The sequence below is a fragment of the Schistocerca nitens genome, chromosome 5, assembly GCF_023898315.1.
Source record: "Schistocerca nitens isolate TAMUIC-IGC-003100 chromosome 5, iqSchNite1.1, whole genome shotgun sequence".
Classification (NCBI taxonomy): domain Eukaryota; kingdom Metazoa; phylum Arthropoda; class Insecta; order Orthoptera; family Acrididae; genus Schistocerca; species Schistocerca nitens.
Genome location: NC_064618.1, coordinates 296,478,998 through 296,502,269, shown reverse-complemented (window position 1 = coordinate 296,502,269; position 23,272 = coordinate 296,478,998). Strand labels below are relative to the sequence as shown.

General features: G+C 42.2%; 1 protein-coding gene across 1 annotated transcript; it reads right to left on the bottom strand.

The window, feature by feature from the left end:
* Positions 1 to 517: 517 nt before the first annotated feature.
* Positions 518 to 22,912, bottom strand: LOC126260413 (facilitated trehalose transporter Tret1-like). The gene is made up of 3 exons (XM_049957742.1): positions 22,528 to 22,912; positions 9,480 to 9,874; positions 518 to 823 (listed from the first exon to the last, which is right to left on the bottom strand). Exons 1-3 carry the CDS (start codon positions 22,910 to 22,912, stop codon positions 518 to 520), a joined length of 1,086 nt encoding a protein of 361 aa, XP_049813699.1.
* Positions 22,913 to 23,272: the final 360 nt, after the last annotated feature.

Below are 23,272 nucleotides of genomic sequence, written 5' to 3'. Positions count from 1 at the left end.
TCATTGGCGGCGGAAATACGGAAAAATAAGAATACCATTACGTTTGAGACATAGTGTTACAGGGGATGTTGAAAATTAGATGAACAAATATGATCAGAAATGAGGAGGTACTCAAGAGTTTCCACAGAATCAGCGATAGAAGGAATATTTGGAAAACACTGAATTAAAGAAGGGACAGGATGATAGTACAGGTGTTAAGGCATTCACGCTACTAGTGTTAGATATTAGAACATATGTAACAAATAATTCAGGACGTTTGATGAAGGTGCTAATCTGAGATAAAGAGATTGACGCTGGAGAGGATACTGTGTCCGCCCCCACAAAACCAGTCAGATGACTGACTACACAAACGAAACACATACACCTTGCATCGATGTAGAGAGCTTAACAAATATGTTTTTCTGTCTTTGGTTTAATGTTAATACAATAAATTACGCGCAATTTTAATTTCCAACTGAATTTTAGTTGCACTCGGGCAAATTGGAGTTCTTTATTTGAGCCAGAGTCAGAAAAATGGCTACTTTGTCTCTTCGCCTTCTTCGCCCTCGAAGTGCCGTGTGATTTCTATGAAGGTGCGGCCCCTGGTCTCAGGCAGAAAGAAGAATGTGAAGACGAGGCCGGCGAATGCGCTGGCCATGAAGAGGAAGAAGGCGGTGTACATGCCCGTGGCGTCGCTGATCACCTGGAAGAGCTTGCTGAGCACTGCGAAAAGGACGGACTGCAACACCGACACGATTGCTATAGCCATACCCTTCACATCTGACTGGAAGACCTCGCCCACGATGGCCCACGGCAGTGGGCCCACCCCTAGGATGTTGAACACCTGTGCGGGCAAAGACTCTCATCAGTCAGAGCCATGTTGGACCGTAGAAATTAATGCGAGGAAGGAGAAAGGGGGGAGAAATATTCTACTGTTATCATTTCTTTAAATAACTGAATCCTTCGGCTTGAAAATGTATTACAGAACTGCGTTTAATAGGAAGAATAAGAAATGTAGGTGAGATACCCAATCAATGTTTTAAGGTAGATCATTTTCATACTTAAATGGCATAAATATTTCAATAGTGTGAGCAATGCACATCTTTCCTGTTATTAAGGGAGATAGTACGTCAAATGGGCCGACTTGGTGTAGGAGAGGCACCACAGGTCATTTTAATTTCCAGTGTCAATACTTTACAAATAAATTCATAAAACTTTCTCAGAATGACCAAGAAGGATTTATGATTCACATCATACCAGTGGAAGTTCAAAAACATAACAAAATAAATTTTTTTACTTGCGAAATTTCATCATTTTTTGCACTTACTATTGCCTGCATTTGTTGCTATAGGTACACTTTTCTTCATAAGTAAGAGAGATTCTTGGATGAATTTTGCACAGCATACAAAACGTACAGGTGTACGAAACTCTAAAATTTTCCAAATCTGTTAAAAAATGAGGTAAAAATTGAGATAATAAACTATAAAATTTTAGTTTTCCTAAACATGAAGTTTAAAATGTAACAGCTCAGTCATTTTTTCATGAATTAAATAAATTCTAGAGTTTAAGAAACCTGTAACTATGGCTTGTATGCTGGGCAAAATTCATCAAAGAAACTCTCATAAAGAAAAGTGTACTTGTAGCAACAAATGCAGCCAATATTAAGTGAAAAAATGATGAAACTTCAAATGAAAAAAAAATTATTTTGTTACGTTTTTGAACTTCCACTGCTATCAGTGTGAATCCTGAACTCTGCCTGGTCATGCTGACAAAGTTTTATGAATTTATTTTTAAAAGTAAAGACGGTGGAAATTAAAATGTCTTGTGGTGCCTCTCCTGCTCCAAGTCAGCCCGTTTGACGTCCTACCCCCCTTAATGCAAACATGAATGCAATCTTTTTGATTCAACAATTTAGAATTGTAAGTTTCCTTTAATTTACGTCTAAGGTCACAAACTTTTTGTTATCAGATTACCGGTTTCGGTCTATAATGACCATCATCTGAGCTGTTTTATAAAAACAAAGTCCTAATGTACTGCAGCCATAATGGCATCGTCAAATGTTAAATGAAAAATCAGCACCGGCATCGTCATATATATATATATATATATATATATATATATATATATATATATATATATATATATAATCTGTTAACAAAACGTTTGTGACCATAAACGTAAATGACTAGTTATTTGCAAAAAATATTTTATGCATATACTAACATTTTAGATTGACACTGAAAACTACAAAACAATACACGGAATGAGAAAATACTATTGGTTAGCGATAGAAATATCCAGCAAACAGGTGACACATTAATACAGTTAAAGTGGGAAAACATGAAGACAGCAATATGAGTTCACTATCGCACACCTCAAATCACAGTAGCACAATTCTGGCCTTGTGATACGAACCATTATCCTGGTAGATGATGCCATCGCCTTCAGGAAAGAAACCAGGTGTGAAGGGGTGCAGATGGTCCACAATAATGTTCACTCAACCCGCAGTTCTCACAGTGCCTTCGATTACTACTAAAGGCCCAATAGAAACCCAGTTGAATGTCACGTGTAGCATAATAAAGCCACCACTGGCCTCTATCTGTGGTACAGTGTGTGTTTAGAGCAAATGGTCTTCTCCTGGATAACGGCGTATCTGACCACTAACATTGACCTGGTGTAACAAGAACCGAGATTCGCCCAACCAGGCGACATATTTCAATTCATACATGGTCGAGTCTCGATGAACTTGTGCCCGCTGCGAATCGCGGGTGAACTTGGTAAAACTAAGGGGTTGTCTCCAGCAGAGCCCCAGTTCAATAATGTGCGCTGAGCGGTGTGCTCCATTAAACTAGAGCCTGCACCAGCTTTGTATTATGTCGCTAGTTTTGCCATAGATGGCTACACATCCACCTTTATAGAGTGGACAACTCTCCAACCTTCATGTTCTGTGATGACACGTGGTCTTTCAACACCTACTTGCATACTCATGGTTTCATCGCCCTTCAATTATTTTCCATATACACTTACGGCCATAACACGAGACAGTCATTCCCAGGTGTCTGACTATCTGCCATTTGCCAAAGCCGCTAATGTCAGTGGATTTCCATATTTGCAGCTCCTGTCGTTGCTAGAACGATTTCCCATTCGTCTTGGCACCGCATATATACATGGTGCAGTCACATGTGATACCGTGTCAAAAAACCAAATAAGAACCTTTTGCAGCACAGACATGCAGTAAGGGAGTGAGCAAGATTCTGACAGGGATGTGCAGCCATTGCGGTTCCTGTGCTGTGACCTGCTGCGGTAGATTTCTCGGTTGAGGATCCATGGCACGAAAAACCCAATCAAGGTGGTCCTTTAGATCCTCGACTGGATTTAAATACAGAGAGTTTGGTGACAGGGAAGTACAGTAAGCTCAGTCTGGTGCTTTTCAAACGACGAACGTATACTGCGACCTATGTTACAAGTTGTATTGTCCTGCTGGTAGATGCAATCATGCTGAGGAAATACAAACTGCACGTAGGGGTGCAGATGGTCTCCGAGGATAGATGCATACTTGTGTTGATCAACTGTGCCTTCCAGGATGACAAAATCACCCAAAGAAAGCCACGAAAATATTCCCCAGACCACAATGCTCCCTCCTCCAGCCTGGATGCTTCCGATGATTGCTGCAGTGCTTTACACGCAAACGGCCATCTGTCCCATGGAGCCTTAAACGTGAGTCGTCCGAAAATGGCCACCTCTGTCACCACTCAATGAACGTGCAGTTTCAGTATTGCCGTACCAGTTCTAGCCTTCGTAGCCAGTGAACAGCAGCCAGGATGGGTACATGAATCAGGTGCCTGCTGCAGTGGTCAATAGAGCAGCATTAACTGAACAGTCATTGAAGATACATTGTTGGTAGCCACTTCGTTCGTCGGGTGCGGGGGGGGGGGGGGGCTCAGTTGCTTAATAGGTGCACTTCTATTTACCCGTTTACATCTCTGTAACCATCATTCACCCCTGTCATCTATGGACCATGGTCCAGTTGCCTCAGCGGCGGTTCTGGATACCACAATTTTACCATTCATGTTGTACTTAAACACGGCAGCATGCGAAAAATCTACAATCTTAGCAATTGGCTCGACAGCTAATTTTCATGCCCTTTTGGACATCAAACAAATCGTTCCAGTTCTGCAATATGATAACACTATTTTCCACATTCCCCCGACACGCTTTACATACCCTTCACAGCTAGTCCTGACGCCTATGTCTATGCTAAGCGATTTCTTTCAGTTCGATGGACCAAATTACATATTTTGGGAACTTCACTGGCGTTTAAATCAGTGTCTGTAAATAAACTGCCATGCATTTCAGACACACGAAATAACATTTCAGAATACAGTCCTTCATGTTATCTGCTCACATGTTGGAAAAACAATTATTTTACGTTCAGCAACTGCAAGCTATAATTCAAAAGTATGTTGTTGTTTCATACACTATGGCATGTCCTGTTTTACCAAGGCAATGGCATACCGTCCTGGCGTTTACGAACTGTGAAAAATAAATCCTGAGAGCATGCCTTGTGATGGAACCACCTAACATCACAAAGTAGAAAATCCTATAATGCTCCACCGATACATCAAAAACAAATACCACTTGTGTGCTGACATCTGACATTTTTGCTCCACAACTCGCCTCTACCGACGTGTGAGTAAGATTTCTGTCACCCAGCAAATTATAATTCGCAACAGCAGCATATTCTTGTGTTGTAGTTTTGTAAGCAATATGGTCATCACAGAACAGCCCATTTCGCGCAATCTAATAACATGTCGTGAAAAACACTATCATTTCTACGTTCTACAATGAGCTATAATTAACTGATGACTACTTTATAATTATAGGTTATAAAGTATGAAGTAACACAGGACGTGCAATAATACATATTTTTAAAAATATAATCATGAGAATAATTATAAAACAGTCATGATTCTGTGAGAATAGATACAGTCGATTTCTATTAGTTTTATGAGGACAATGGGTGAAGTTTGAGAGTATTCTGCATGCTCAAAATACAATTTTTCGTGCACAAGGGCAATATATTCATTTAAGATGTATGAAATACCGATACTTATCAGGATCTACACAGTCATTTGTTACGTTCAAGAGCACTAATAATCATTATTTTGGAACATCTAGAGTAGGTAAAAAAAGGAACTACAAACTATCTGTACCCAAACTTTAACCAGTCATACCACTCCTTGTAATAGAACCTCCCATAACATTTTACTGCATCTCTCTCTTCTGATATATTGAAAGACAAATACCGTCTGCATGCTGACATTGCCCATATTTCATATACACGTATTGGTCCACTGGAGCAAGTGGCCAGTGGTCAAAGTCACTTGCACAGACCTTTGTAAAGTTTTTTCGCCTGTACTGGCGCAAAAAAAAAAAAAAAAATGGTTCAAATGGCTCTGAGCACTATGGGACTTAACATCTGTGGTCATCAGTCCCCTAGAACTTAGAACTACTTAAACCTAACTAACCTAAGGACATCACACACATCCATGCCCGAGGCAGGATTCGAACCTGCGACCGTAGCAGTCGCGCGGTTCCGGAACTGGCGCCAAAGAAAGCAGGTGTTGACAGATGTGAAAATTACCGAACTATCAGTTTAATAAGTCACAGCTGCAAAATACTAAAGCGAATTCTTTACCGACGAATGGAAAAACTGATAGAAGCCAACCTCGGGGAAGATCACTTTGGATTCCGTAGAAATGTTGGACCACGTGAGGCAATACTGACCTTACCACTTATCTTAGAAGAAAGATTAGGGAAAGGCAAACCTACGTTTCTAGCATTTTTAGACTTAGAGAAAGCTTTTGACAATGTTGACTGGAATACTCTCTTTCAAATTCTAAAGGTGGTAGGGGTAAAATACAGGGAGCAAAAGGCTATTTACAATTTGTACAGAAACCAGATGGCAGTTACAAGAGTCGAGGGACATGAAAGGGAAGCAGCGGTTGGGAAGGGAGTGAGACAGGGTTGTAGCCTCTCCCCAATGTTATTCAATCTGTATATTTAGCAAGCAGCAGAGGAAACAAAAGAAAAAATCGGAGTAGGTATTAAAATCCATGGAGAAGAAATAAAAACTTTGAGGTTCGCCGATGACATTGTAATTCTATCAGAGACAGCAAAGGACTTGGAAGAGCAGTTGAACGGAATGGACAGTGTCTTGAAAGAAGGATATAAGATGAACATCAACAAAAGCAAAACGAGGATAATAGAATGTAGTCGAATTAAGTCGGGTGATGCTGAGGGAATGAGATTAGGAAATGAGGCACTTAAAGTAGTAAAGGAGTTTTGCTATTTGGGGAGCAAAATAACTGATGATGGTCGAAGTAGAGAAGATATCAAATGTAGACTGGCAATGGCAAGAAAAGCGTTTCTGAAGAAGGGAAATTTGTTAACGTCGAGTATAGATTTAAGTGTCAGGAAGTCGTTTCTGAAAGTATTTGTATGGAGTGTAGCCATGTATGGAAGTGAAACATGGACGATAAATAGTTTGGACAAGAAGAGAATAGAAGCTTTCGAAATGTGGTGCTACAGAATAATGCTGAAGATTAGATGGGTAGACCACATAACTAATGATGAAGTATTGAATAGAATTAGGGAGAAGAGGAGTATGTGGCACAACTTGACAAAAAGAAGGGACCGGTTGGTAGGACATGTTCTGAGGCATCAAGGGATCAGAAATTTAGCATTGGAGGGCAGCGTGGAGGGTAAAAATCGTAGAGGGAGACCAACAGATGAACACACTAAGCAGATTCAGAAGGATGTGGGTTGCAATAAGTACTGGGAGATGAAGAAGCTTGCACAGGATAGGGTAGCATGGAGAGTTGCATCAAACCAGTCTCAGGACTGAAGACCACAACAACAACAACAACTGAAGGAAGGCCGCATCCCACAGACTATCAGTCACAAGAGAGGCTACCTGTGTTGTTCTGTCATAAGCAGTTTGATACGTTGTTTTTCGGCTGTAACACATACAAGCAGTGTACGACTACAGCTTTGTACACCATCATACACTTTGTTTTTCTACCATGACTTCGAGAGCTGTGTCAGGTGCTAAATCGGATATCATATGGTGTAAACTATGCTGCTCCCACAACACACAGGATGGTAGAAATAAAATACAGGTTATTGACAAACATGTTGAAGACATTGCAACATATGGTAGCTGGAAGTGTTTGAGGGGTTGTGCAGCATTTCCAAACAGCTGTCTGAAGATCAGATCTCTACATTTAATCTCATCTTCCACAGTGATCGGATAGCAGATTTCTTGGTGTTCCATTTCGAAGGGCATTGTTTCCTTACACTGTAGCCATGCATATGATCATTGTTCCAAAGTTGACAACCCCTGGAAGGTGCTGTTCACAACATGCATGGGTAGTAGAAATAAAGTGGTATTGTTATCTTGTTGGCAAAAAAAAAAAAAAAGAAAAATAATGCGGTGGGCCTCACAGCATATGGAAATACGATGAGTCTGTAGCATTGAGAAACATCTCCAAAAAGCTGTCCAAAAATGATGACCTCTACATTTAATCCCATATTCCACAGTGACAACTGGTAGATGTCCAGTGCTCTGCCAGGACTCGCTCCATCTCAAACAAGTGGTGTCAGTCAGTCATTAGGTGGTAACCAACAGTGTACAAGTGGACAGATGGCATGGTAAAAACACTGTTGATGTGGGATGAGGTACAGTAATAAGCACCGCAGTTGACAGTGCGATCAATTTTACCAGTTTTTCCATAATTTCAATGCCAGCCAATGACACAGCAGAATGGATCCCAGTTCCCATATATCCACTAAACCACCCCTAAACTACTTTACGAGTACCATATACTGCCCTATGACTCTCGACAAATGAATGTGCAATATGCCCATCGGTTCACAAACACTGAAGTATACCAGAGAGCATCCTATACCAGCGCAGTTAGGTGATCTACATATTTCTAGAACATAACCAGCCATCTTCCCCTATGTGGAGGGGAGTCACAGAGTACTCTCGTGTTCATAGCATAAAGCTGGAGATTGAAAGATCTCCCTGCATTGTCCTTAACCAACCCTCCCTGCAACACTGTCGCCATGTAACTGACAAGACGTAGGAGCATACTATACCAGCTACCTTCCACGTCTCGTGAAGAAACAGAGGAAACTTATGCACCAATCTTACTTACAGCACCCACCAAGTGCACAAGCTCTCTCCAGAAGTGTGCATGTCAAGGAGATTACCAAACCTTATTGGTGTATACTAGACATGAGAGTGCTGTGGAGATATAACAGATGGTTAAGAAGAAATGTGCGGTTTATGGATGATGGAGCTCCAGACGCAGAGAGTTTGAAACAATTTACATAAATCAACTGTGCTATCAATCTGGGGTCTTATTCCAGTGTCACGAGGCAGTACCAAGAAGGTACCAGCAAGAGAGAAATGATAGCCTTGGGCTACATGGTTCTGCACCTAAACACGCTGTATTGTGAAAGCCATATGGTTTCTGAAGTATTAGTCGTGTGGACTGCAACACTCTTAATACTCTAATGCAGGACATACATGTCCATATCTGACGTATGAGCACAAGTTTTCTATCCCAATCACTATGGCGACAAACTTTAAGATGGTAAAACTACTTCCTTCTGCACTATTCAGGGGTCCTAGGAAGTGATGGAGCTGTTGGTGTATATCCACGGCTCGAACTGCTTATAAACCAACTAGAATCAAGTCAGGAGACTGCTGATCTGCCTCTTAAGAAGCTGACAGATTTTATAAGTCTTTTTAAGTCGCGAAGGTACATACCCTCAATCACATTTCACGTGTAAACCGTGCTTATTCGTATTAGTAGGGGTTTTGGCGGATACAGCCATGCCTCACTAGGAAATAGAGCGTGAAAAACGATATGAATAGTCAATACATTGGGTTATCACCCACGCCCTGCGGCATGAAAATGCACATAAAGAAACAGCGACATCTTACAAGGGAGTAAGCAGGACAATCAACAGCAAGAGGAGATGTAACAGTCTTATTGCTGTTTACAGTAGCATAACTACGGCCCTTGTAGCTTTCCTATTGCAGCAAACACATTGCATTAAGCTATTATTAAAGAAATGGCTATCTAATACTTCCTTTACATTGGCCTGTGTACATCGTAAGCTGGTATTTTGTGGAACTTTCTCAAATCTCTCTGAAAATGAAGGATCATGACATGAACTTGGGCGTGATTGTCTGCAACATTGTCGATGTCCTGGACAAACATAAACCGAATCGTTGCTGCCATGATGCGAGATATTATGGTGCACTGCAAGAGCATGCGCAGGTTCTGAGCTGACTCAATTGGTTTGTCAGTGGTGTGACGAAATAGTTTTGATTTTTGCAGCGATTATTTTGTATTAGTGCCATGGAGGGCAGTTGCCGAGTTTGCCCTTCGAGCGCAGTCTGTGTGTATTGTGAAGGGACTCACGAGAAATGCGACTGTGGCGGCGAGGGGCAGCCACTGTACAGCGGTCAGGTCTGTGCGCACCACGTCCTTCAGGTAGAAACAGGTGCCGAGCACGGCCATGGTGGCGCTGCAGCCGGCGAGTGAGAGCAGCATCAGCGGCCGGCGGCCGGCGCGGTCTACCAGCAGCGACGTGGCAACGCTGGTCATCGTCTGCACTGCTGCCACGATGATAGCACACACGTCTGCATCAAGCGCCACGCCCGACTGCCGGAAGATGTCTGTGGCGTAGGCCAAGAGCACAGACAGCCCCGCGAACACCTGCGTCACGATCAGCACCACGCACACCACCAGCGCACGCCGGCTGCCACGCCGAAGCACCAGCTGGCGCAGCAGCTCCAGTTGCGACCGCCTGGCCTCTGACCCAACAATGCACTGTCAGCTCCCACTCAGCTGCACTGCTGTCACAAAATTTCACTATTCAACAAAGTTAAAGGATCACTTTCTCGAAAGCCTGCAATTGTCTTCCATTGTGATAGGTAAGTTAGAAATTTGGCTCAAAAGTGCCTACAACCTCCCCCTGTAATGTTGCACAAGAGAGGCACCCCAAGAGCTCCACGATGGTTCAAACAGAAATGTGTCAGTACACTCCAGAAAAAGGTCACATCTCAGAAGTTCATGTTAGCTGTAAGGTAGGTTAATGATGTCACTTTGGCACCAAATTTCACCAAAATTCTCCCCAAAGCCACCGTGTATGTATCAAACACCATCGAAAGGTCGTTACAGTTCATCTTATCCACATTTCACCCCTTACTTTGACGCCTCTGCAATGGAGTTCAGAACCATGACACCCAGCTTTGAAATCACACGATTTTCTTATAGGTGGCCGAGAAAAACATTTTAGGCACGGAAAGGCCTCAGGGAGTGGCATAAAGGGCGTCAATGAGACCACCAAAGCCCCTGGCGCTGATTCCCTCACATTTCACAGTCTAAAACGACACTTCACAGTGTGATAAGCAATGGGAAGACATTCTTGATTACCTTTGATACTGCAGACTCCCTTGGATGTTGCAATCGTTCTGTAAGGACATTTTGGAGCTACATCTCCATTGAATGTGTTCGCACTCCTTTCGAGTGCAGTGCGATGGAAATTTTTGCTCTCTTGCACAGGTTGTAACTACTAGACGAAAGCATTCGACGAAACTTAAACATGATATGAAGCAGCAAAGTGTATTTAAGCTTTCTTGTCTCTCCTGTTTCACGCTCACCTGTGGTGGGATCGTAGTGCAGTCCAACATTAACATGTGCGTGAATAAAATAACAAAAGGTCCATCCCTTAGTTTGGCAACACCTTCAGTGTGTCAACCATGCACCTTTGTTGAGTATGTTGCAAATGTACCTGTCACAGAATTCGACACCAATTCTGCTTTGTGACTGCTCTAGCGCCTGAAGGCAAATTCCGTCTAAGAGGTGCCGAAGGGGTAGCCTAACCATCAGGTGCTTGAGTAGTCACAAGGGTGAATCGGTATCGAAATTTCTGTCAGGTATATTTGTAATCAGGGGGGGGGGAGTTTTAGAGAGACCCTTTGCAGTTTTATTCATGAACTTATTAATGTTGCACTATTCCCCCGTGGTCATGCCACAGGAGGGCAGAAAACAGAAGGACTGAAAAGCGTATGTAATCTTTGCTACTTCAGGTCACATTCAGATTTCTTCAAATGGTTTTGAGCGGTCTCTAATGGTTCCCTTCTGTAAACAAGACCAAAAATTTCGATTACACTGCACTCTAAATGGTTGCAATCATGTTCAATGGGGAGGCAGCTCCACAGTATCCTTACAGAAGGGTGAAAACATCTGAGGATGTCAGCGGTTGGTTGGTCATCGCACTGCGAAATGTCGCTTTCGTTGCGAAATCTGTGGGAATCAATTCGCCAAGACTTCTACCTCACCATCTACAATCATCCTATCTGATTAACAAAAACATTGAAATACCTTGAACTAACCCTCGAATGTAAACTAACATACAAGCTACACCTACTAACCACCCAACATAAATCCTACAATAAGCTGAGATTAATAAAACTACTAAATGACTGAACATGGAGACTGCATACTTCCACTATCCTTCACACATACAAAGCATTAGTCCAACCAATCCTCTCTTACCCCAACATCACAAGGATTTCTGCTACACATAAACTTTATCAGTCTCTCTGAATCTTGAAATGCTGTGTACTGCTTTAGCCTTCCTTGCCCATCTAATATCTACCAGCGTAATTCTGTATGAACATTCTAATTTCCGCTCTCTCCTCTCCCAAAGTAAACTATACCTCTTAAGCATTTCATATATATCCTACGATGGACTGAAACTACTGAAACGACTGAATGGCTTATTCCTCTCTGTCCTCTCCCACGATGAACACCTCTGAGTTTCCTGTATTTACCACTACCACCACACTCCACACAGAATACCTTGATCAGACTAACCCCCCTTATATCAATGTCACAAGGGTTTCCGAATTACATAAACCGTACCAGTCCCTCCAGACCTTTAAACGCCATGCAATCCTCTCACCTTCCTTGCTCGATCATCACCCCCACCCCCTACGGTGATCCCATGTGAGATTCTTAATTTCCCCTCTCTCCTCTCCTAAATTGAATTACACCTAGTACAGATTCAACTTAAATCCTACAGTGATTGATACTATTGAAATAACCAAGTACACTACTGGCCATTAAAATTGCTACACCAAGAAGAAATGCAGATGATAAACGGGTATTCATTGGAGAAATATATTATATTAGAAGAGATGTGATTACATTTTCACGCAATTTGGTGCATAGATCCTGAGACATCAGTACCCAGAACAACCACTTCTGGCCGTAATAACGGCCTTGATACACCTGGGCATTGAGCCAAACAGAGCGTGGATGGCGTGTACAGGTACAGCTGCCCATGCAGCTACAACACCATACCACAGTTCATCAAGAGTAGTGACTGGCGTATTGTGACGAGCCAGTTGCTTGGCCACCATTGACCACACGTTTTCAGTTGGTGAGATATCTGGAGAATGTGCTGGACAGTGCAGCAGTCGAACATTTTCTGTAGCCAGAAAGGCCTGCACAGGACCTGCAACATGCGCTCGTGTATTATCCTGCCGAAATGTCGGGTTTCGCAGGGATCGAATGAAGGGTAGAGCCACGGGTCGTAACACATCTGAAATCTAACGTCCACTGTTCAAAGTGCCGTTAATGCCAACAAGAGGTGACCGAGACGTGTAACCAATGGCACCCCATTCCATCACGCCGGGTGATACGGCAGTATGGCGATGACGAATACACGCTTCCAATGTGCGTTCACCGCGATGTCGCCAAACAAGGATGCGACCATCATGATGCTGTAAACAGAACCAGGATTCATCCTAAAAAATGACGTTTTGCCATTCGTGCACCCAGGTTCGCCGTTGAGTACACCATCGCAGGCGCTCCTGTCTGTGATGCAGCGTCAAGGGTAACTGCAGCCATGGTCTCCGAGCTGATAGTCCATGCTGCTGCAAACACCGTCGAACTGTTCGTGCAGATGGTTGTTGTCTTGCAAACGACCCGATGTGTTGACTCAGGGATCGAGACGTGGCTGCATGATGCGTTACAGCCATGCGGATAAGATGCCTGCCATCTCGACTGCTAGTGATACGAGGCCGTTGGGATCCAGCACGGCGTTCCGTATTACCCTCCTGATCTCGACCAACGCGAGCAGCAATGTCGCGATACGATAAACCGCAATCGCGATAGGCTACAATCCGACCTTTATCAAAGTCGAAAACGTGATGGTACGCATTTCTCCTCCTTGCACTAGGCACCACAACAACGTTTCACCCGGCAACCTTGTGTGAATGCTCTGAAAAGCTAATAATTTGCATATCACAGCATCTTCTTCTTGTCGGTTAAATTTCGCGTCTGTAGCACGTCATCTTCATGGTGTAGCAATTTTAACGGCCAGTAGTATAGTTGCACATGAGGGCTGCATTCCTCCAACATACTCTTTAATCCAACCCATCCTTTCTTAAGCCAATGTTACAAGAATTTTTGCTGCGTATAAATTTCATAATTCCTTTCAAACCCTCAGATGCCATGCACTCCACCTCACCAAGGAGGTGATTCCAAATGGGCTTATTCCCCTCTCTCCTCTCCCACAATGAATGCCTTCAGGTTTACCATATTTACTCCAAACTTTATACCAGAAACGGTGTCATTTCATTCCTGTTGTTAACCCTCTAACTCTATTATACCAACGAATTTCCCCAACTTTACATCTTCACTCTCTCCACGCCTTGTACCCACAAAAATTTAATTGTTTACCCCTACCATAACCTAAAATTTGCCCAGAGATCTACCCATCCTTCTGACTTTGACAGAACTCTCGTATTATTCTCCATTTCTTCGTCTTCTCCACCACTTTCCGAACTCCCTTTACAACACTTGGACCAGGCTTCCCCTCCCCAATTCTTCCAACCCACATCCTTTCTAAAGCACACGCTCTCTGACAATTCCCCTCACCCTCAACTCACTTCCGGCAATCCAGTCTAGTAAAATGAGGTGCTTTATCTTTTTGTAGATAATTTTTTATAATTTTAAAGATCATATATATAATTTTGAATGGAAAGGGTCTCAGTTGCAGAACTATTTTTATTAATAACAATTGTAAGGCATCATCAGATTATGTAATGATGCCTTATAAGGCTAAAAAGCGTAAGTATTATTAATAAAAACAATTCTGGAACTGAGACCGTTTTCGTTCAAAAATATTCATAACCAATTGCTGCATCAATCAGAATGGAGTGGAACCAATATCACGTATATCCTTTACATTTAAAAATTTTTCAGAAGCTCTCCATAGTTTATTAACATTTTCGCTGCCACCTCAGCCTCAGCCTGATGAGCGAAGGAATGAAATAACGAAAAGGAAATGAATTATGTCTGATTACACCACTTTCCTAGTCCTCAACAACACATTACAGAAGTTCTAACAATTCCCCCAACTCCCTCTTAATCAAGTTACATCCTAATGAAACCAGTGGTTCCTCAAGATTTGTCCTTCCAAAATCGGGGTAATAATTAGAGCACACGCCACTCGCAGCTTCTGTTTTGGAGAAAGGCTATTGAGAAAATTTAGAGATCCGGCATTTGAAGCCAACTGCCGAACGATTTTACTGCCGCCAACATACATATCGCATAAGGACACGACGATACGAGAAATTAGGACTCATACAGAGATGTACAGACAGTCGTTTTTCCCCTCCCTCTGTTTGCGAGTGGAACAAGAAAGGAAATGGCAAATAGTGGTACAGGGTACCCTCCGCCACGCACCGTACGGTGGCTTTCGGAGTATCTATGTAGATATAGACGTAGATGTAGATGACTTCTACATAAACATTTATGACTGCCTATTTTATTAATTAACACACTAAAAACTTCAGACTAACACTACACCATAAACTAACATGAAAATCCCATCTCTTAATCATTCAACAGAAAGACCATAACATTCTATAATTGCTGACTGGTCATGTTGACTGTATCCCTTCCCTTTCACGATCTCCGTGCCTATTAAACCTAAATGCAATGGACGTTCAAAAAGGTTTGCATAGTCGTCTCTATTTTTTTTTTATTTTTTGCAGGAGGAGAATGAAATTTTTTGTGAACATACTTGGAACATTTAGCTATAAGTTGGTATATAAAATTATTTTCTTTTACTTACAGGTGGACCATAGTGGACCATGTCAGGGTGCTACAACGGTCGGTGACGGAGTTCCTCTTCAAGACCGGCGATGACTCTGTCACATCGATTCACAGGAAAAAATGGTTCAAATGGCTCTGAGCACTATGGGACTCAACATCTGAGGTCATCAGTCCCCTAGAACTTAGAACTACTTAAACCTAACTAACCTAAGAACATCACATACATCCATGCCCGAGGCAGGATTTGAACCTGCGACCGTAGCAGTCGCACGATTCCGGACTGAAGCGCCTAGAACCGCTGGGCCACCGCGGCCGGCGATTCACAGGAAGTTGCTCCCTGTTTATGGGGAGGACACAGTGGATCACAGCAGTATCCAGCGGTGATTGCAGAGGTTAAAAGACAGTGATTTCTCTCTACTGGACAATCCAAGATGCGGTAGACCATCGACGGCAGTGAGTAATGTGAATAAGGACACCATTGATCAAATCATCAAAAATGACAGATGTGTGACAACACGACAGCTTGCTGAAATGACTCTTTTGTTATTGGGTAGTGTGGTATCACTGGTACAGTCACTAGTGTACATAAAAATCTGTGCACGTTGGGTACCTAGATTATTGACAAGAGGAATGAAAACGATGAGGAAGAAGGTGTGCGAGGGTCTCATGAAGACCAATCCATGGCGTGGTGTCATCCGGGTTCCCTCGGAAGAAGAAACCAAGACTATCACGAACAGCAGGCCGAAAGGTGATGGCAGTGTGGTGTCATTTTCATTGACTTTTTGGAACCTGGCTCCACAGTTAACCATAACCGTTACTGTTTGTCATTAGACAAGCTGCGACGTGCCACCAAGACCAACAGACCACAACATCAGGGTCAGATCATCGGACTACACCATGACAGTGCCAAACTCCATACAGCCCTTATGACGCAGAAGAAAATCAGGAAAGTGGATTGGAAAATTGTTCCTTATCCTCCCTACAGTCCGGACTTGGCTCTATCTCGTTTTTGCCTCTTTGGTCATCTGAAGGCCCACCTGCACGGTGAAACATTTGTTAGTGAGAAAGACCTTATTTCCTGTGTCAAACGATGGTGTAAAAGTCACTCCCCAGAATTTTACCAAAGTGCATTTACATCATGGAAAGAACGTTGGGCCAGATGCGTCACAGCTGATGGAGGCTACATTGAGTAGGCTCAATGTACAGCTAAATGTTCCAAGTATGTTCACAAAAAATTTCACTCTTCTCCTACAAAAAACAAAAAATATTAGAGACGCCTGTGCAAAACTTTTTGAATGCCCTTTGTATCACCAATCTTATTCCTTCCCAAAATTGTCTGGATATCTGCTCCGCCAAAGTTTCATCACTCCTTCCAAATCCTTGAACCAAAATTATCCTGTGTTGCAGATAGCATCTGTTTATCTTCCCCTTCATTAGTCCTTTAGCATCTCATCAAATTCCCATCCCCTCACTCACATCGAATATCTCTGTGTACTACCTATAATCTCGACTCCAACAAGTGCATTGTTTCCCCTGGTTTCTTTTCGCTCCTGTTCTGGCACATATTACCAGTCCTACATCTACACACACTCTGTATATCTTCTTTCAAAATTCAACTGCCTCCCTCTCTTAGACAATGGAAACCATACCAATACATCTTCATGGTAACACCTCTCTTCCCTCCACACGCTACCAGGCTCAGGGTACACACATCCCTCTCCATCCTTCCCTTCTACTTTCCTCTTCGATCATAGCCGATCAAACACCTTAGTCCCCTGCTCCATTTCTGTCGGCGACCACGGTGGCCGAGCGGTTCTAGGCGCTTCAGTCCGGAACCGCGCGACTGCTACGGTCGCAGGTTCGAATCCTGCCTCGGGCATGGATGTGTGTGATGTCCTTAGGTTAGTTAGGTTTAAGTAGTTCTAAGTTCTAGGGGACTGATAACTTCAGATGTTAAGTCCCATAGTGCTCAGAGCCATTTGAACCATTTCTGTCTCCTGCCGTCAACCTCCATCTATCCTTATGTCAAGAGTTGTAATCCACTGCTCCACTTGGCTTTATACTGTTACACTAAGCACTACAATGTCTAATGTTCCCTTTCCTATCTCTACCCAAAGGAAGTTTATCAATTTCAAGTGAATATGTGGAGTTCCTTTTTAAGATCTTTACCTTTCTGCACCATGGCCACTATATGTCTTAATACCGTCTAGAACAATATATCTCATTAGTGTTAAAATCCTATGTAAATGCCTCACTTGTTTTAGTTACACTGCCTGCCAAAAATAGAGTTGCACTCGGAAGGGGAAGAGAAAATGAAATGAAACTTCACAGGTTCAAAGTCTATATGAAATTATTTCAGTGATTATAAAACTGAGTCAGATATACAAAAAAACTTGGCAGAATGATTCAGCTTTTCAGTATGACATTTCACCCACTTTGGCCTGGATGCATGCCCGCAACTGATATAACAAGCCCTTGAGATCATGGAAATTGGCACTGGCACAGAGTTGATGCTCCATCTGGTCCTACACCTACCTATCAGGAACTCGTTTGGTGATCTCGCTGACCATGGGAGTGCCTCAAGATCACGCAAACAGTTCATATATACAAGTATTGTCATTTTGAAAAATGGTACCACGATACTGCCACGTAGATGTAACACTTGCCTTTGTGCCTTCAGAGTTCGCTCAATCGCTACCACCCGTGTCCTGAAGTCATACCCGATGTTGTAGGCAGTCTGTTACTTGTTCTCAGATGACAGGTGCAGATGTGAAAGGGTTACATGTGCTTGGTACACAGCACAGCCATCCTACCTTGTGGTGGTCAGACGTGGGCGACCACAGCCGTGACGTGGAGTATGGCTGCCCTCACATTCTCATGCAGTCCAATTTCAGGACACTGTCACATCCGAATACTCCATAAATCTGGGTAGTGTACGATTCGAACAGCCTGTGAAATGGAGAGCCACAGCGAGATCCCTTTCAAACGCTATCAGGTGATAATAATTCTGTCCCACACGAGGACGTGGCACCTCCATGATCTTCACAGTGATAACACATGACGCTGTTCATGCCCTACTGGACCTGGTAACAATACTAAACACGAACGACTGTAATCCAGTCTCGGTACCGTTCTACCCGTTACAGAGAACTGCACTCTGATCATTTACATTCCTACTGATGGTGCACTTGTGTACAAAGTTACATTGACATCAGACCATGTCATGTGGATATTTAACTTTATTCTCAGGCAGTGTACGTTGCATCAACTGTGTGTATTATAATACCAATTTAGATGAAGAGCATGATCCTTGTACCACTGACAGCCCATCACCCCACCTATGTAGATAAGGGGGATAGTCAATAATAAAGATATCTATCTACAAGAAAGTTCGTGTTATATGTCACATGAGCAGTGGAAACGACCTACCTGAGCTGCAAAAAGAATTGTCATTGCTTTATAATTTCAATGGGATCGTATTTGTGAAAGTGACAAGACTAAAAAAACTCTACAGTTAAAGCTTTCGTGAGATGTAGCAACTGACCATCTCTTGTGACTGGAAAAAGGAATGGATTATTCTATCTCTTTAAAGAGGATCGTAGGACACATTGACAAAGCCTCGGATCTATCATCTAACTGTTGTCAGTTTGGTTTATAGCTATGAAACGTGTTTTTTGTTCATGTTTAAACATTTTTTGGAGACCCATCATTGCCGTCTTCAAAATATCAACCAATTGCTAGACAACTGTTGCAAATAATTCGAAAGCAGCGAATCGAAATAGTTTACTATAAACACCGAAATTTAAATTGATACTCTTCACTCTGGATAACAGATCATTAATTACTTCCTCACTACTTGGAAAGCAAAGACTGTTGACTTTCCTGACGCAAACAGAAATTCCACCATCACGGTTATCCAATGCACTCCCGGTGACATACTCCGCATACATGTTATATAGATGAGGTGACATTATACAACCTTGTCTGATTCCATTAGTTACATCGAGAAACTCCAGAGTATTCCTCATCCACCTTTTCTGTCGCAGCATGAATCTTATAATGATCTTATCCCTGATTTCTCTTATTGCGATGGTGACTTCTACACATGTAGGTGGGAATGCACAAAATATTTGCACGTTTGGAGAAGAAAGTTGGTGATTGAAATTTCGTGAAAAGATATCACTGCTACAGAAAACGCCTTTGTTTCAATAATTGACACCCCAACTCACGTGTCATACACGTAACAGTCTTTCCCCTATTTTGCGCTAGTAGAAAAGAAGTTACCCTTCTTTGAACTCTTTCGATATCCTCCGTTAGTGCTATAACGTAAGGATATCGCAACCTCAAATCAACACTCCAGAACAGAATAGACAAGTGTATTGTGGGCAGTCTCTTTAGCAAAGTAATTAATTTTTTAATGGATAACAATCACCAATTCACCCCTGATACAAAATACATCAATTTTATGGAAATAAAAGCAGTTACAATAAATTTCAATGAAATTCACACAGCTGGAATACTAAATCCCTTTATTGATTATTGATTAAAAATTCCAACTAAAATTTATTACTTACAATTAGCAAACACAGTTAACATAAATAAGTTTACCGCAGCTGGATACAAAGACAATAGTCCTTCATAATTATTAAGATCCTCAGGGTAAGCAGACATGACAAAACTGTTCCACACGGTATGTAGGAAACATATGACGCGCGAAACACCCTTGGACTTCAAGAAGATTGTAATAATGCCAATACTAAACACAGGTGCTGAAAGGTGTGTTCTTAATAGTCATGGTTCCTAAATACCAATACGAATAGTTATCTACAAAAGAATGTAACAAGTGACAGAGGCTGATACAGGGGAAAATCCATTTGGATTTGAGAGAAATGTAGGAACATGTATAGCAATATTTCCCATATGACTTATCTAAGAAGATAGTTTCAAGAGGGGCTAACTCATATTTACAGTGTTTGTATAAGAGCAAAAATTCCTTTTGACACTGTTGGTAATGCAGTCTTCCAAATTCTTAAGTTATAAAGTATAAAATAAAGAAACCAGACTGCAGTTAGGACATGATGGGAATGAGACACGTTTGAAGCTAATCCTCCATGTTATTCATTAGTTTAGGAATTAAATTTGAGTAAGAAGAATTCAGTTTCTCCAAGGCATAATAGTTCTGGAAGAGATGGCAAAGTATAGAATAACAGAGTAAAGTAGCAAAACTTCTGTTGACGGTGTTGACTGGAATACAGTCTTTCCAATTCTGAAGTTATGAAGTATAAAATATAGAAATCAGACTGCGGTTAGGACATGATGAGCGTGAAAGAGAGACACTAGTGGCAAAGAAATGGGACAGGTTTTCAGTTTATCAACCATGTTATTCAGTTCCTATATTGAGCAAGCCGTAAAGAATACTAATGTGATATTTGGGCGGAAGAAGAAGTAAAACAAGATTAGACTTTGCCATTGACATTATAATTGTGCAAGAGATGGCTAATAATTTGATAATCCCTTGAATTGAATGGAAAATGCCTTGAACATAGATTAAGAGGTAGACATTAACAAAACTGAAACGAGGATGATGGAGTGTAATCGAAATAAATCATACAAGGAATGGGACATATTTCAGTTTATCAACCATGTTATTCAGTTCCTATATTGAGCAAGCCGTAAAGAATACTAAGGTGATATTCGGGAGGAAGAAGAAGTAAAACAAGATTAGACTTTGCCAATGACATTATAATTGTGCAAGAGATGACAAATAATTTGATTATCCCTTGAATTGAATAGAAAATGCCTTGAACATAGGTTAAGAGGTAGACATCAACAAAACTGAGACGAGGATGATGGAGTGTAATCGAATTAAATCATGCGTTATTGAAGGAACTGCGCTAGGAACAGAGGCACGGAAAGTAATGGACGAGTTATGCTATTTTAGAAGCAAAATAACTAATAATTGAAAAAGTAAAGAGGATGTAAAATACAGATTTGCGACAGCAACAAAAGCGTTTCTGAAAAAGTGACATTTGTTAATATCTAATACAAATGTACATGTTAGAAAGTGTTTTCTGAAAATATATGTCAGGTGAGTAGCTTTGTATGGAAGCAGATTGCGAACGAAGGTTTTGAAATGTGATGTTCCAGAAAAATGCTGAAGGTTAGATGAATATCTTGGGTATTAATAACCGCTTCAGCTGTATTTGGTTCTTTATTACTGTACCAGTACCGGTTTCGTGGCGCTAAAGTCACATCTTCAGGTAACGTATAATTAAAACATTAGAGCGGAAAAGCTCGGAATCTTTTTTCCCAACGTTCGTTGTCTGTCAAAACAAGACAAAATAAAAGACGGTATGTCATGGATTAAAAACTGCCAGATCCCAATGTAGTGGACGGGTCAAAAAAAAATCGTACCATAGTGATCGCTTCTCCGAATTCGATCAAGTCCGCATATCATCAGGGCATGCGCGAGGCGTCTGCAGGCAAGCTTTTTATTTTCTTGTCGTCAGTATGACAGAGCACGCGGACGCGTCCCCTGTATGCGGTTCCTTATAGATTGGAGAAGTGAGCACTATGGTACTATTTGGTTTGGACCCACCCACTATATGGAATCTGGCAGTTTTTAATCCGTGACATACCGTCTTTTACCGATGTTTTGTTTTGACGGACAATGATTGTTGGGAAAAAAGATTCCGAGCTTCTCCGCTCTAAAGTTTTAATCATATGTCACCTGAAGATGTGACTTTAGCGCCACGAAACCGGTAGTGGTACAGTAATAAAGGACCAAATACAGCTGAAGCTGTTGTTAATACCCGAGATGAATACTCATAGCTGTGGTTGCACCACCTAAAAGGTAGTCTGCAGTTATATGAATAGATCAGATAGCTAATGACGTGGTAGTGAATCGAATACGGGAGAAAAGAAATGTATCTCATATCTTGAATAAAAGTACGGATCAGTTGATGGAACACATCCACGGACATCAAGCAATCCTCAGATCGTGATTCGAGATAAGTATGTGTGTTTGGGGGCGGGGAGGAGGGCGCGGAGAGTAAAATTTGTATAGGGAGATAAAGTATGGATTACAATAAATAGGTTTAAGTGAATGTGACTGTTGCAATAATTAAGCAGGGAAAAGGAGGCTTGCACAGGATGGTCCAGCCTGAAGAACTGTTACAAACCAGTCTTTGAATCAGAGACTCAAAAACGACACAGTTTGATGGGGTGTAAAACTTAACTTTATGAATAATCCCCATCGTATATTCAGGCAATGGCATCATATAATTATGTACTAAGAAGCGAGATATCCGTTATAAGTACTGCACCCACTCACCTCGCTGCTCCTTGACGTACTTCTGCACAATGTCGAGCTCCTCCTGGATGGCTTCCTCAGACACGGCACCTCGCAGCCGCCTCAAAGCACACTCAGCTTCCTCGTTCCTCGAACGCAGCGCCAGGAAGTATGGTGACTCGGGCATCCAGAGGAAGCCCAGCATGAAGATGACAGGTACTGCAGCCGACACGATGGCCACGGCCGAGTAGGACATGTAGGGGCCCATGCAGTACGAGGCGAGCCCACCCGCGCTCAGTGCGAACTGGAAGACGGTGCCCAGCATACCTCGTATCTTGGTTTCGGCAATCTCCGCTACGTACATCGCTACCAGGGACAAACAGGAACCTGTACCCAGACCAGCCACCAGGCGCGATGCTATCAGCATGCCTGCTGAGTCGGCAAACAGCACCTGTCGGCCAACCGCACATTTCTGTCACTTCTGGCTACCTTTAGCCAAATTGGAAAAACGATTGCTGCCAGGCTGCATGTGGGCCAAGTGACAGCTCTCTGGTGATGTCTTTCTATTAAAAATTTACAATTTCATTTCCAGAACTTTTTATACAGGATGTCCCAGGAGGACTTGGCAGTATTCAGGGATACTACAGGAAAGATCTCTTGAAGCAAAATACTGTGCATGGACATATGCCCTAATCCGAATGGCTTCTGAGATAGATGACACGTAGTGTACATTTGCTTTTGGGCTAGCAGCGTCCGCGTATGTATTTTACGCACCAAACCTCTTTTA